The sequence below is a fragment of the Salmo salar genome, chromosome 10 (genome assembly GCF_965601325.2).
Source record: "Salmo salar chromosome 10, fSalSal1, whole genome shotgun sequence".
Lineage (NCBI taxonomy): Eukaryota > Metazoa > Chordata > Actinopteri > Salmoniformes > Salmonidae > Salmo > Salmo salar.
This window is the reverse complement of record NC_138300.1, coordinates 12,600,934-12,615,882: the sequence shown is the minus strand read 5'-3', so window position 1 is coordinate 12,615,882 and position 14,949 is coordinate 12,600,934. Positions and strand designations below refer to the sequence as shown.

The window sequence follows — 14,949 nt, the reverse complement described above, 5'->3', positions numbered from 1 at the left end:
AGTTATTTTCAGGTGCCAGCACCCATCTCTCTTTCACTGAAACAGTATGAAGTGCTATTGGCCAGTTCTTTCTATAAAGAAACGGGCGGGGTATCTGTTGAGCCTGCCGCAATGATGGGATTAGAACAAGATGCTCTCATTTCCCCCAGGCAGGCATCTCTGCCCCCTCCCCCAGGGCACAAGTCTCCCCTTCATGTATGAATCAGAACCTGTAGCTAGTCACTGTTGCTCAATCTAGTTCTTTTCTGTCGACTTTATTCAATTGCTGACCACGTGATACAAGCCATGCTTGCTTGCTATTATTATTTATTCTTGCCCAGGCACGTTTAGAAAATAAAATTTCAAATGTAGATAGTTTATTTTGATTTGTACAAATGTTGTGGCTTAAGTGTCGGGAGAAAAAAGATTTGCTCCTCTTGAAAGTGAAACAATATAGGGGACAAACGAATTAGACTACCTTCATCTAAACCTGTGTCTGGAACAAATGCAGACAGTAGTAGCCAGCCATGCATTAGGCGATTATCCTATTTTGTTGATAATTGAATAGGACTAAGTAAGTAAATCGTGTACATTTTCATCTGTCGGGACCGTTTAACTTTGAACAATGCGTGTAAATGAGTGAAGGAACATAACGATGCGCTCGGAGATGTGCTCTGAATGACGATGCAGTAACGCATACTTTTTGTACAGTTGATGTTTTTACCGGCATTTTAAAGCCCACTTCCGGGTTTTCTGATCACAAGTAAATGCAATTACAAGTATCAAATGTGATTAAACCGATACGACTAAACCGATAGGATGACCATGAGATCAGCGCACCCTTACTAGATAGCTACAGTAGTTGCCTTGGTAACCAAACAAATAGACTTGCTAGCTTAGCTAACCAAACCATTAGTCCTATATTGCTATTATGAAAATCTAATTCAACAATGTCAATAATGTTTGCAAAAATAAAAAAAATTGTAAAGAAATATTAAAAAATTAAATTATTTTTTATATATATATATATATATATATATATTTTTTTTTTTTTTTTTTAAATCAGCTTTTGCTTTTAAAGCAGCTCAAACATAGAACATGTAAGAATGAACTATGAGCTATTGAATTATACTGTGCATTATAGGGAATTATACTGTGTATTATAGGGAATTATACAATGGAATACTCGTTTCTGATTGGCTTGAAGGGCATTCTAGAGTGCGCATTATTTCCCTATAACGCACGGTATATCAGCACAGTAGAATTCAATGGCTATAGTTCCTTCTTTCATGTTATGATTGAGCTGCTTTTTCACTGGCTGTTGAACACATTTCTGCCAGCAAATTAACACATTTCTAGCAGCAAGTGTGTTCAATTATAACCATGGTATAAAAGGTGGTCCAGTGTGGCTCAGTTGGTAGAGCATGGTGTTTGCAACGCCAGGGTTGTGGGTTCGATTCCCACGGGGGACCAGTACGGAGAAAAAAATGTATGATATGTATGAAATGTATGCATTCACTACTGTAAGTCGCTCTGGATAAGAGCGTCTGCTAAATGACTAAAAATGTTTTTAAAAAAAAGTAAATGTAAAAAGGAACAATCAACTCTGAGCTCTGTTGATTATTAATCAACTTGGGGCTCTATGCATTGGTAGACTATCCCTTACATAACGCACGCTCTAGAACGCCCTTCAAGCCAAGCAGGAACGAGTATTCAACAATGCCATGGTATTTAATAGGGCATATTTCCCATTCTAAGTGACATGAAAGGGTTAAGTCTTTAAAAAAAGGTCCCTTATATCTTGAAGGGACTATGTTTTCTTCTATCTTGAAAGAGTCTGGGTTAAAAATAGAGGCGTGACGGGAGTCTGGACATCTAGCCTACACAAGCTAAACTTCAACAGAATCATATGTTAATCTGGTGCATATAGTGAAATGGGTTTGAGAGAACACGCTCGTAAGGGCATCTCATTGTGCTGGCAGCCTAGCACGTCACGTGACCTGAATAAACATATGCCCTAGCAGAGCAGCAGTTAACTGTAAAACAATTAACCTCGGTTTCACTGGATGTTAAGAACAGTAGGTGGACTCATACATTAAGATTACAAAAGCAGCATTCAAATTCAATATCACTTGATCCTATGCCCAGTGTGAATGGTAATAAACCACTATCTATGTGTGTGTTATTCTCAATGCTCTTACCAAGCAGGTAAAGCCAATTAGTGTCAGAGTGACAACCAGTATCTAGATTTTAAACAGCTTGTCTATCAAAATTATGGGACAGAAACCCAGGCACAGATTAAGCCTAGTCCTGGACTACAAAGCACTTTCAATGGAAATTCTGTGTCTAGGATACTGGCCCTTAACATTCAACTCTCTCTCCTCCACCTCAAATGTGCGGTACCTTTTTGGCGGTGTATCCGCCTCCCACTGCCGAGCCCAGCACGATGTACCGGAGCTTGAGCAGCCTAGAGGCTAGGCGCAGCATCCAGAAGTTGCGGTGCTGCTGGTAGCGCCAGCCGCCATGGCCGCCTGGGGGAGGCTTGGGAGGCCGCATGGGCAGCCGGGACATGGAGGTGAAGTGGCGGGCTGCCGAACAGTGCGGGGGCCGCTGGGGGTTGGCACTGGCGTTGTACCGGTGGTGGACGGCACGGGACAGCGGGTGCAGCTTCTGCAAGGGCATCCTGAACCTCACCCCCATGTTGTTGGAGACCATGTTCTTGCAGGCCATGCTGACAGGACAGAGAAAACGAGTCAGGGATTAAGACCCACAAGTAAATTCAACACTGTACCTTTTGCAGACATCAGTTTGGTGTGATTAGTTGAAAGATGAATTATAACTGTACATTACAACATGATGATGGACAATGGCATGACAGTGTTGATTGAAAGAAAGCGAAAAAAATGATGATAGCTAGCTGAACACCTGCCTGGTTAAATACACTACAGTAACGTTGGTTACCTAAAAATACTACAGTAGCTTGCTAATTTAGTTGACTGCGTTAACTGGCTAACGTTAACTGGCTACCAGAATGTCAGCCTTTGCTTTTGTTTTGCAGATGGCCAGCACACACCCCATCCAACGTTAGCTAGCTGGAAAACTATTTACGAGCAGGCCGCGTGTTAGTGATTGCCATTTGTTTCACAACGTAACTACCTAATGGCCAGTTAACCAGCTTCCTGACCATCAACAGAGGAATAACAACCTTTTCGTAATCAGCCGCTACCGGCTCTAGCCAACTAACGTTATCTAGCTAAGTTAGACAGTCATTTAATTAGAAGTTGTACATCATTGCCGTCAACTATTGCTGTTGAGCTATGTATAATTGTTTAACTTGTCTAGCTGGTATTGTGGTCAGCATTGTTAACTAGCCCGATATAGCCTAGCTAGCCAGCTGGCGCTAAAGGTTGAGCTTTTGGAAATATTACTACCCCACTTACCAGGCCACTGCTCTTCCAACTCGTAACATAGCTAGCTATTGCTATTAAGTTACCAACAAGGGGTGAGTGCACATTTATTATAAAGTCGCGCTTAGGCACTATTTAAATCATCTTTCCAGATGGTACACATTGGTTATTGCTAGCTAGCTAACAAGGACACGGCAAGAAATCGGAATGACAGGTCTACTTCCTGCCAATGAGTCCAACCTCCAAATGAGCACTGCCAAAACACAGGCTATGGTGGTTTAGGTTCCTATACAGTATCTCAGTCATACATACTCAATCACATCTCATATGATATTACATTTTCTCTAATTTGTCAACATGTAAATCAATTGGATAAATTATTATTTCAAACATTTATAGTAAGAATTTCCACACTGTAATCTGACTAAAAACACCATTGTGTCTTAATTGTTCTTCTGTGGAAGCTGTGGACCTCCCAAAATTGCTGAGGAAGTAGCACAAATCCAGTACTACTCATACTCTCGGGTGTGGATGGTCTAATAATACACAATATCAACTTCATGACTCCTCAATGTTGTACGATTATGATGGGTTGTTGCTTCGCTCTCTGAATCCTCCAATTTTTACAATGATCTGTTGAACCCTAAATAAGGTCAAAGTTTCAGACTATAAATACATTCTGTGATTCTTTATCATCAGAATATACTGCATTTCTGAGTGCACACATTAAACACCCGAATTCTACCTACCTAATATGCACCATACACACAAACCAGTGGAGGCTACACAGAGGAGGAAGAGGAGGACCATCCTCCTCAGTGAATTTCATAAAAATCTAAATTGTTAAACATTTAAAAAGTTTTAGAAGTTTTAGAACACCTACTCATTCAAGGGTTTTTCTTTATTTTAACTATTTTCTACATTGCAGATAATAGTGAATACACCAACACTATGAAATAACACATATGGAATCATGTAGTAACCAAAAAAGTGTTAAACAAATCAAAATATATTTTATATTTGAGATTCTTCAAATAGCCACCCTTTGCCTTGATGACGGCTTTGCACACTCCGGGTGCCACCACAAAATGTAATTCACTACTGGCAGTTTGATGCTGATTGACCTCTCATTTCACCTCTTGTTGAAAGAAGCATTTATTTTGATGTTCGGCGGCGCAGTTTTTCAAATTGAGGATGAGGAAGAGAGAATATTAACGTTGGTTGCGAGATACAGCAGAAGAAGAATAACATACAGAAGAAGAATAGAAAATATTTCCACAGTTCCACGAGCTCTTTTCACGATTGGTGAAAGCATCATATTTAAAGTACGTTTTAAGGTTCAGCATCGAGTTAGGTTTCCTGAACAACTTTTACTAAAGTTGAGTCAACGTTAGACCTTTGGCTCCATTAACAGACAATTCATCAGATAAGAGAAATTGGTTCCCAATTTAGCATAACATCATGTTTACATCTGTGCTAGTAATACACACATATTCAGTGCAGTATTTGAATGTTTAGCTAATGTGGGGTAACTAGTAGGCTACAGCTGTCAGTGTTCAGCAAGTTAACGTTCAAAAATTTGAAATCCATTAACTCAGTTAGATTTTCGTATTTAAACTCAAAACGAACAATTGTTATGGTCATCAATCTGTTAACGTTACTCAAAAGATTACCACAATTTGCAGATAGCCTGTTTGCTGTCGTAAAGGTGTAGGAAATGATAGCTAGCTAAGTTACTTACTGCAGAGTAGGGCTAGACATGGTCTAACTAGTAATTTACAGTTGGCTGGTAGTTGATTTTAAGGTGCAGTTATGATAATGGGGATTTGTAATTAAGATTGAGATTGGACAAAAATGTGGGTAATTGGATGCTTAGATGTCTTATTTTTGTATAGGGTCAATTAAACATGAAAAGAAAGGGAGAGATATCAGACTTCTGTTCCAAAAGGACACAATGGTAGGCCAGGCCTATACTTTACTTTAAACTACACATTTTAGTTTGCAGCTGTTAGTATCTAATCTTGTGGATGCCTTAATTATACATTTCCATAGAGATATGACACATTATTTAACGTGTATTTCAGACATTTCAAGATCCAGAGAAGAGGGTCCTGTATAGCTGTGTTTGAAAACATTTCCCAGAACTCAGCATGGTACTAGGTAAAGGGCTTTCAACAGCTCCTGGAATAAGGACAATTCATGGTTTGAATATTCTGTAAATCAAGATTCGACGTATTGTTCCACCTGTACGCATTTTTCTCTGCCCAATACACCTGAATCTGCCTTCACATCACAATCAGGTTATTGTAACTGGAAAAAGGTGCCGTTTAAAGATTCTGGGTTTAAGCTCCATTCGAAGGCAGAGCATCATATCAATGCTGTGTATGCTTGGAATCAGCATAAAAGGGCTATTGACAGCAACTCATTAATGTTAGATGTCATAAATGAGGACTGGAAAAAGAAAGTGGAGGAAAACTGTACTTACATTAAAACAATTGCAGATGTGCTCCTATTAACTGCCACTAGTGTAATTGCAGATGAAACAAAAGATTTAAAGAAAAAAGAACAAATGTCTTTAGTTGTGAGGTACTATTACAACGGGGCCATCCACAAAAGCTTTTTACACTTTCAGTCAGCTGATAGCTTAGATGCAGCAGGTCTCACAAAAAAATGATAATTGATTGCCTTGAAAAACATGGTCTGGACTACAAAAATAATATTGTGGGGCAAGGCTATGACGGTGCATCCGTCATGAGCGGAAAGCATCCTTGTGTGTCTGTACAGATTCAAAACAGTGCAAGATTTGCATTTCATGTGCACTGTAATGCACATTGTTTGATTTTGGTTCTTGTCAATGCTGTAAAATCAGTGCCTGAGGCAGTTAATTTTTTTATTCTCTCCCGCAGAAGCTTTATAACTTTGTATCTGGCTCGTACGTTCATCTCAAGTGGCTTGCAGTTCAAAAAGAGCTGTGTCCACACCAGCAGCCCAGGGAACTACAGAGACTTACGGATGTATGGTGGGCATGCAGATACATGGCATGCCGTAATCTGAGGGACAGGCTTTCAGCAGTTCTGAGAGTGCTACAGGATATCACACTTGAAACTAGTGGTGATAGATTAGTGGAGGCAAGGGGCCTTTCTCAGATTTACATTTCATAGGGCTTTTGGTTACCTTTTATAAAGTGCTTGGTGATGCCAAATGTCTTTCTGACATGCTCCAATCAAGCTTTCTTGACCTAGCAAGGGCTGTGGATCTATTAGGTGCCCTTACAGACACATTACAGGACTACAGAAGTGAGGGTTACTTTGGAGAACTATGGAAAGAGGTTGCAGAGCACTGCAAAATAAGTGTACAAACTGTGTAAAAGACAGCCTAAAACAAGCTTATGATTTCATGACTCATTGATGATGAGCACTGTAGGACAGAAAAATAGTGACAAAAGTTATGGTGAGAGCTTCCAAAGAGTTATCTTTTATCTGGTGCTTGACAGTCTCACAGCTGAGCTGCAGAAGCATTTTTCAAAGCAGAATTGCAAGATAATGCAAGGGGTCCAGTCTCTCAACCCAAAGAGTACAACATTCTTGAATGAGGAGCTTCTGTTTGCCTTTGAGTCAGATTTAGAGGACCTCAAACATGAGGTTCATCAAACCAAGCGGCTTCTTGATAGGAGAGAGAAAAGTGGAAGGGGCAGATCGTCTCATCTCCTTGACTTTGTTGTGTTTCTAGAACCTTTTAAAGAGGTCTTCCATGTGCTATTTCGACTTTGCAAGATTTGTTGTTACACCAGTCAGCAGTGCTTCTTGCGAGAGAAGCTTCTCAGCTTTAAAACGGATTTAAAACCCACCTTAGGACAACAATGGTTGATGCCAGGTTAAGTCACCTCGGAATTCTCGGTGTTGAGTCAAGGAGGGCACGCTCCCTCAACATGGATGAGTTTGTGAAACATTTTGCCAGTTCTCACCAGAACAGCAGAATTATGCTGTTTTAAATCTACCAGGGATAATTTGGAACTTAGGCGGCCCCTCTGGTCATGATTAAAACCTGCACGGTGTACCAGATAGTACACTGACATTCTAAAACGATAAATCCAAAGTGTATCATGTCACACAGATGTAATTTGGTCTTGATTAGGCCAATTCCAAAACTTTTCTTAGCTATTAGTTAACATAATATATATGAACATAAATATGATACTGTAAGTTTGTAATATTGATGGGCACCAAAATTATTTTTATTTTTCAAGTCCATTTCTGCTTGATACCTGGTATGTCAAATTGCAGTGTTTCTTTTTTTTGTTGTAAATGTACTTTTTTTGTAAATAAACTATGCAATTTTTGTAACACACAAATGCTATCTTATCTCCTTGGTGCTTGAGCTTTATTTTCTGAAAATATTTTGGATGTTCAACACTTATAGACCCAGATTATATATTCATGGAAATAGAGTGACCCAAGCCTCTCCAGTATGTGAGTAAGACATTGAGCTGCAGTTCCGAGGTAGAGACACTGACTATTCATAGTACATTAAAGAATTCTAGTGAAGTAACCCTTTTGGACCACACTACAGTATCTGCCACATTTGAAGAACTCCGGTTTAAGTGAATTATCACTTCTACCTCTAATCAGCAATCATAGGATTCATTCATGCTCCTTAGATGCCAGGTCAGGGTTACACACACATTTTCTGTCATGGTCTATGGACCCCCTGAAGTAGCCTTGGCCACCCCCTGGCCACCCCATGTATAAAACTCTAGTTCTGCCACTGGCTCCAACATGTGGAGAACTTGTCTCACAACCTCTCCTCCTCCTTTCCTGCTGCTGGCTGCGTGTTTGCTCCCCCTGCTGGTTGAGTGCGATCTGGGCATTTGTTGTTTAACAAAATCTGAAAAACATTTACTAACATGATAAGAATATTTCTGGAAAATGTAGGGGGTAGGTGCAACATAAGACAAATAAATGACAAGGGTTTGAGTGCGAGGACAAACTGGTGTCTCTCCAAAGTCTGCACAGTTCCTAAATCATTTCAATGCACTTTTATGACTTCTTAGCTGTGCGGTTGAGGAACTAGAGCAAGCTTGATGTTTTGTTTCGAACACAACCCTGCATCCCAGTCATCACAAAATTACAACATCCAAAAACGGACCATTTATAAATCGCAATCTGGCACAGGTGGGCATCAATTGAAAGCTTGTTCTATTGCCAACATAATATCTTGTGGACATATTCACATGTAAACGGGAATTTACAACTTTTCTATAATTTTACTTCTGGGTAAACAATATTAATGGCAACATGACTTGCTAAATTATAAAACTACGATTTTACTGTGTTAGGCTTTCACAGGGAAATTCAGAAACGATTGTAATGGTGCTTATAGAAATTAGTAATGAACAGTGGCGATATCAGCATGTACATTTATAAAAAAAAAATGCAAAAAATGTGGGGAGCCCCATCTGCCCTGAATGACGGATCGCCACTGGTAATGAATGCGTTCAGGTCCGTGTTCCGCAGTGAATTTTCTTCACAGTAGACAAACATATGCTCATTTGGTAAAGAAAACCCCCAGAATATGGCTCCATATCATCTTGTAACTAACTGTACATCAAACATAGTGATCATGAACGTTGCTATGGAAATGTGAAGTGCACATTTGGACTCACGTGTCAACAAAAACAATTAGCGGGAGGGATGGGGCAACTTCTTTTCGCATGTGGTTTTATTTATTTTTATTTAACTTTTTATTTAACTAGGCAAGTCAATTAAGAACAAATTCTTATTTACAATGACGGCCTACAGGGGAACAAACCCGGACGACGTTGGGCCAATTGTGTGCTGCCCTATGGGACTCCCAATCACGGCCGGATGTGATTCAGCCTGGATTCAAACCAGGGACTGTAGTGTCGCCTCTTGCACTGAGATGCAGTGCCTTAGACCGCTGCGCCACTCTGTAGAGCTCAAATTCAGAATGACTTTCAGTCAAAACCAAGCTGTTTAAAGGCACAGTCAACTTAGTGTATGTACACTTCTGACCCACTGGAATTGTGAATTATAAGTGAAATAATCTTTCTGTAAACAATTGTTGGGAAAATGACTTGTGTCATGCACAAAGTAGATGTCCTAACCGACTTGCCAAAACTATAGTTTGTTAACAAGACATTTTTGGAGTGGTTGAAAAACGAGTTTTAATGACTCCAACCTAAGTGTATGTAAACTTCCGACTTCAACTGTATGTGTGCTAAGGTGCAGGTGTATATAAACCCTGGATTACAAATGCTATGTATTGGCCACTGAGAAGCTTTGAAGCCACCGGTCAGCCATAATATTATTGTCACTCCCCAGTAGGAGCAGTCCTCCATAGGAATGAATGAAATCCTACAGTATTTCAATTGAATGTTTTAAGGACACAATTACATGTATTTAAGTATATTTTGTGGTAGAGGGGACAGTAACATTAGTCATTTCTAAAAAATATACTTTAATATACTTATTTGTTGTGTTAATATGATATAATGTAAAAGTATGCATTAAGGTGTCTGTATTGGGGATACTATATTGATGTTTGCCTGTCCTGTTCTGGTCTGGCTCCTCCCACCAATACCTTAACAGCAAGGATAACATAATTTTTTTGGACCTCGACATCAGTAAAATTGACCAAGGTTGTTTGCACACATTAATATTTAGGAAGCCTACAGATGGGAATACCATTCTGAGGGCAGACAGCTTTCACCCCAAAAGGCTAAAAGAGAACATTCCATATGGCCATTTCCAAAGAGCCGCAGAATTTGCGATCAAGAAACAGACTACAGTGTCAAATCTTCTGATTTAGAGAATCGCTTCTTGAATCTGTGCTCAGGTCCTGAAAGATGCAGGTATAAGGGCCGGACGACTTGACAGATAGAACTTGTAGTGAAGGGGAGTGCCTCGTGATGCATCAGAGAGAATGTACTTGTTACAAAATACAGCACTGAAGCAGAGCGCAGTCAAATAATAATTAAAAATAATTGGGTTATCATCCAGAGGGATACGCTACTACGCCAATTCTTCACAGAGCCACCTTTAAAAGATGTCCTACCCTAAATGACAAATTAGTCCACTGCTATCTTCCTGGTGACTCCCAAAAACGTGGCTAGACCACAAACCCAGCGGCTCTTTTAAATGCAACCATTGCAGAAATATTGCACATAAAAACGTATTTTGTTGGCACTGATTCTAAAATGGAGTATCAGGTCAAGCATTTCATAAACTGCATACCACTCATGTCATCTACAGATTGGAAAGTCCACAGTGCAAGGTGTTCCACATTGGACGGACAAAGAGACGCCTTCAAGACCGCTTAGCGGAATACAAGTACACATTTCTCACAAATAATTGTTAAATACGAATGAAGCAACCCTTTTTTTCCAAAGCACACATACTGCGCGCTGGCTCAGCGCAGCTGGGAAAGTCACAGACAGCGCCCCATACTACTGTGTGTTGTCCAATCACGTGCGTTATGTAAATCACTTCACGAAACTCAGCCAATCAAAGCGAACGTTTACAATGCACGTTAGGAGACTGACGTTGTCAGAGAGAGAGCAGCGAGAGAAGCGGAAGCGGGAGGATACATTTATAGAATGGTGTGCGCAAAAGTCAGGAAAGTCGATACAGAAAATCTGGCTTTCAAAGAGGAGTGGACTGACAAATATGCCTTTATCCTTCCCGCAGCGAGCGTCAAACCACTCTGCCTGACATGTTCAGAGACCGTGGCTCTAATAAAAAGTGCCAAAGTGAAGCGCCACTACGAGACAAAGCACAGATCTTTTGAGCAAACATATCCACAGCAGTCTGAGGTGAGGGCACGCAAAATAAACCAACTCAAAGCCCAGTATGATCGGTCCACCAGAATCCTCTCCCATGCCTTCACTGCACAACAACGTGCAAACGAATGTTCACTAAAAATAGCTTGGATTTTGGGTCAACACCAAAAGCGATTTACTGAAGGGGGAGTGGTGATGGAGTGCATGAATGCTGTTGCTGAAACTTTACTTGACCGTAAACAAAAATACGAGATGTGTGAAAAGATCAAGCCAATACCAATGTCATGTACAACAACAGCAAGAAAGAGTGAAATATTAACAGAGCTTGGTGAAGCTATACGGAGTGCATCATGCATAGCATTAGCTGTTGATGAATCTACTGATGTGAGTGATAATGCCTAGCTTCTGGTGTATGTCAGATTTTACCACACAGGGAAGAAGGAATTCTGTGAAGACCTGTTAGATGTAACACGACTCGAGACACATACAAGAGGAAAGGACATACAGTTGAAGTCGGAAGTTTACATACACTTAGGTTGCAGTCATTAAAACTCATTTTTCAACCACTCCACAAATGTCTTGTTAACAAACTATAGTTTTGGCAAGTCGGTTAGGACTACTACTTTGTGCATGACACAAGTAATTTTTTCAACAATTGTTTACAGACAGATTATTTCACTTATTATTCACTGTATCACAATTCCAGTGGGTCAGAAGTTTACATACACTTAGTTGACTGTGCCTTTAAACAGCTTGGAAAATTCCAGAAAATGATGTCATGGCTTTAGAAGCTTCTGATAGGCTAATTGACATCATTTGAGTCAATTGGAGGTGTACCTGTGGATGTATTTCAAGGCCTACCTTCAAACTCAGTGCCTCTTTGCTTGACATCATGGGAACATAAAAATAAATCAGGACCTCAGGGGGAACAATTTTTGTAAACCTCCACAAGTCTTGTTCATCCTTGGGAGCAATTTCCAAATACCTGAAGGTACCACGTTCATTTGTACAAACAATAGTACGCAAGTATAAACACCATGGGACCATGCAGCCGTCATACCGCTCAGCAAGGAGACGCGTTCTGTCTCCTAGAGACGAACATACTTTGGTGCGATTTGTGCAAATCAATCCCAGAAGAACAGCAAAGGACCTTGTGAAGATGCTGGAGGAAACAGGTACAAAGTATCTATATCCACAGTAAAATGAGTCCTATATCTACATAACCTGAAAGGCCACTCAGCAAGGAAGAAGCCACTGCTCCAAAACCGACAAAAAAGCCAGACTACGGTTTGCAACTGCACATAAGGACAAGGATCGTACTTTTTGGAGAAATGTCCTCTGGTCTGATGAAACAAAAATAGAACTGTTTGGCCATAATGACCATCGTTATGTTTGGAGGAAAAATGGGGAGGCTTGCAAGCCGAAGAACACCATTCCAACCGTGAAGCACGGGGGTGGCAGCATCATGTTGTGGGGGTGCTTTGCTGCAGGAGGGTCTGGTGCACTTCACAAAATAGATGGCATCATGAGGGAGGAAAATTATGTGGATATATTGAAGCAACATCTCAAGGCATCAGTCAGGAAGTTAAAGTTTGGTCGCAATGGGTCTTCCAAATGGACAATGACCCCAAGCATACTTCCAAAGTTGTGGCAAAAGGGCTTAAGGACAACAAAGTCAAGTTATTGGAGTGGCCATCACAAAGCCCTGACCTCAATCCTATAGAAAAGTTGTGGTCAGAACTGAAAAAGAGTGTGCGAGCAAGGAGGCCTTCAAACCTGACTCAGTTACACCAGCTCTGTCAGGAGGAATGGGCCAAAATTTACCCAACTTATTGTGGCAAGCTTGTGGAAGGCTACCCGAAACATTTGACCCAAGTTAAACAATTTAAAAGCAATGCTACCAAATACTAATTGAGTGTATGTAAACTTTTGATCCACTGGGAATGTGATGAAAGAAATAAAAGCTGAAATAAATAATTCTCTCTACTATTATTCTGACATTTCACATTCTTAAAATAAAGTGGTGATCCTAACTGACCTAAAACAAGGGATTTTAACTTGGATTAAATGTCAGGACTTGTGAAAAACTGAATTTAAATGTATTTGGCTAAGGTGTATGTAAACTTTTGACTTCAACTGTATACATGGCCATAAATGAGATGCTGAGAAAGAGGGGGATATATCTAAAACAAGTAGTCTCTATCACCTCAGATGGGGCCCCTGCCATGATAGGAAGAGAGAGAGGTTCATGAGAAGTTGAATGGATTAGCAAAAGCTATAAAGGACAATGAAAATCCTATTGGACTCCCCAATTACTGACCAGGAGCTCTATAAGAAACTTCAGGCCCTCAAATTTAAAAAAGCATGCGGACCTGATGGCATCCTAAATGAGATGCTCAAACTCACCAATGCAAAATTTCAATTGGCTATATTAAAACTGTTTAATTTGATCCTGAGTGTAGGTTCTTTCCCTGACATCTGGAATCAAGGACTCATAACCCCAATCTTTAAGAACGGAGACAAATTCTACCCTAACAATTAGAGACATTTGTGTGAACAGTAACCTAAGGAAGGTTTTCTGTAGGATTATAAATGTAAGAGTTCTAAACTTCCTTAATAAGCACAATGCCTTGAGTAAAAGACAAATTGGATTTATTCCAAAACATTGCACAACTTATCATATTTACACCCTACACACCCTGATAGATAAACATGTCCACCAAAATAATACCAAAATATACGCTTGCTTTATCGACTTCCAAAAAGCATTTGATTCTATTTGGCATACAGGACTGTTCTACAAAGTTATTGAAAGTGGTGTAGGGGGTAAAACATATGACATAATTAAATCAATGTATACTGGCAATGCGTGCAGCATTAAAATTGGCAAGAAAATAACTCTTCAATATTTACATCAATGAATTGGCCACTATTCTAGAATAACACCAGAGGCTGAGGATTTGTCTCCACAATTCAGAGGTTAAATGCCAAATCTTCGCAGATTACCTATGCCTGCTGTCACCCACAGCACATGGCCTACAGCAGAGCCTGGACCTGCTAGAGCAGTACTGCCAGACCTGGGCCCTGGTAGTAAACCCCCACATCACATGGCCTACAGCAGAGCCTGGACCTGCTAGAGCAGTACTGCCAGACCTGGGCCCTGGTAGTAAACCCCCACATCACATGGCCTACAGCAGAGCCTGGACCTGCTAGAGCAGTACTGCCAGACCTGGGCCCTGGTAGTAAACCCCCACATCACATGGCCTACAGCAGAGTCTGGACCTGCTAGAGCAGTACTGCCAGACCTGGGCCCTGGTAGTAAACCCCCACATCACATGGCCTACAGCAGAGCCTGGACCTGCTAGAGCAGTACTGCCAGACCTGGGCCCTGGTAGTAAACCCCCACATCACATGGCCTACAGCAGAGCCTGGACCTGCTAGAGCAGTACTGCCAGACCTGGGCCCTGGTAGTAAACCCCCACATCACATGGCCTACAGCAGAGCCTGGACCTGCTAGAGCAGTACTGCCAGACCTGGGCCCTGGCAATAAACCCCAAAAATACTAAAATAATGATTTTCCAGAGAAGATCCAGATCTCAGGGAATTAGACCAAAGTTCTCAATTGGTACAAAATATATAGAGTACAGTACACACTACAATTACTTACAGTGAGGGGGAAAAGTATTTGATCCCCTGCTGATTTTGTATGTTTGCCCACTGACAAAGAAATGATCAGTCTATAATTTTAATGGTAGGTTTATTTGA

The 14,949-nt window shown here is 40.6% G+C and overlaps 1 protein-coding gene across 11 annotated transcripts in view; it reads right to left on the bottom strand.

Moving 5' to 3' along the window:
- The window catches only part of LOC106613511 (dynamin-like GTPase OPA1, mitochondrial), a 60,360-nt gene extending 56,715 nt beyond the window's left edge, over positions 1-3,645 (bottom strand). For all 11 annotated transcript variants that reach the window (XM_014215848.3, XM_014215850.3, XM_014215853.3 and 8 more), the window contains exons 1-2: positions 3,420-3,645; positions 2,383-2,710 (exon numbers count right to left, since the gene is read on the bottom strand). In XM_014215848.3, coding sequence (XP_014071323.2) covers positions 2,383-2,710; positions 3,420-3,448 — 357 coding nt within the window. In that variant the 5' untranslated portion in view covers positions 3,449-3,645. The remainder of the gene's footprint in view (positions 1-2,382; positions 2,711-3,419) is intronic.
- Positions 3,646-14,949: the final 11,304 nt, after the last annotated feature.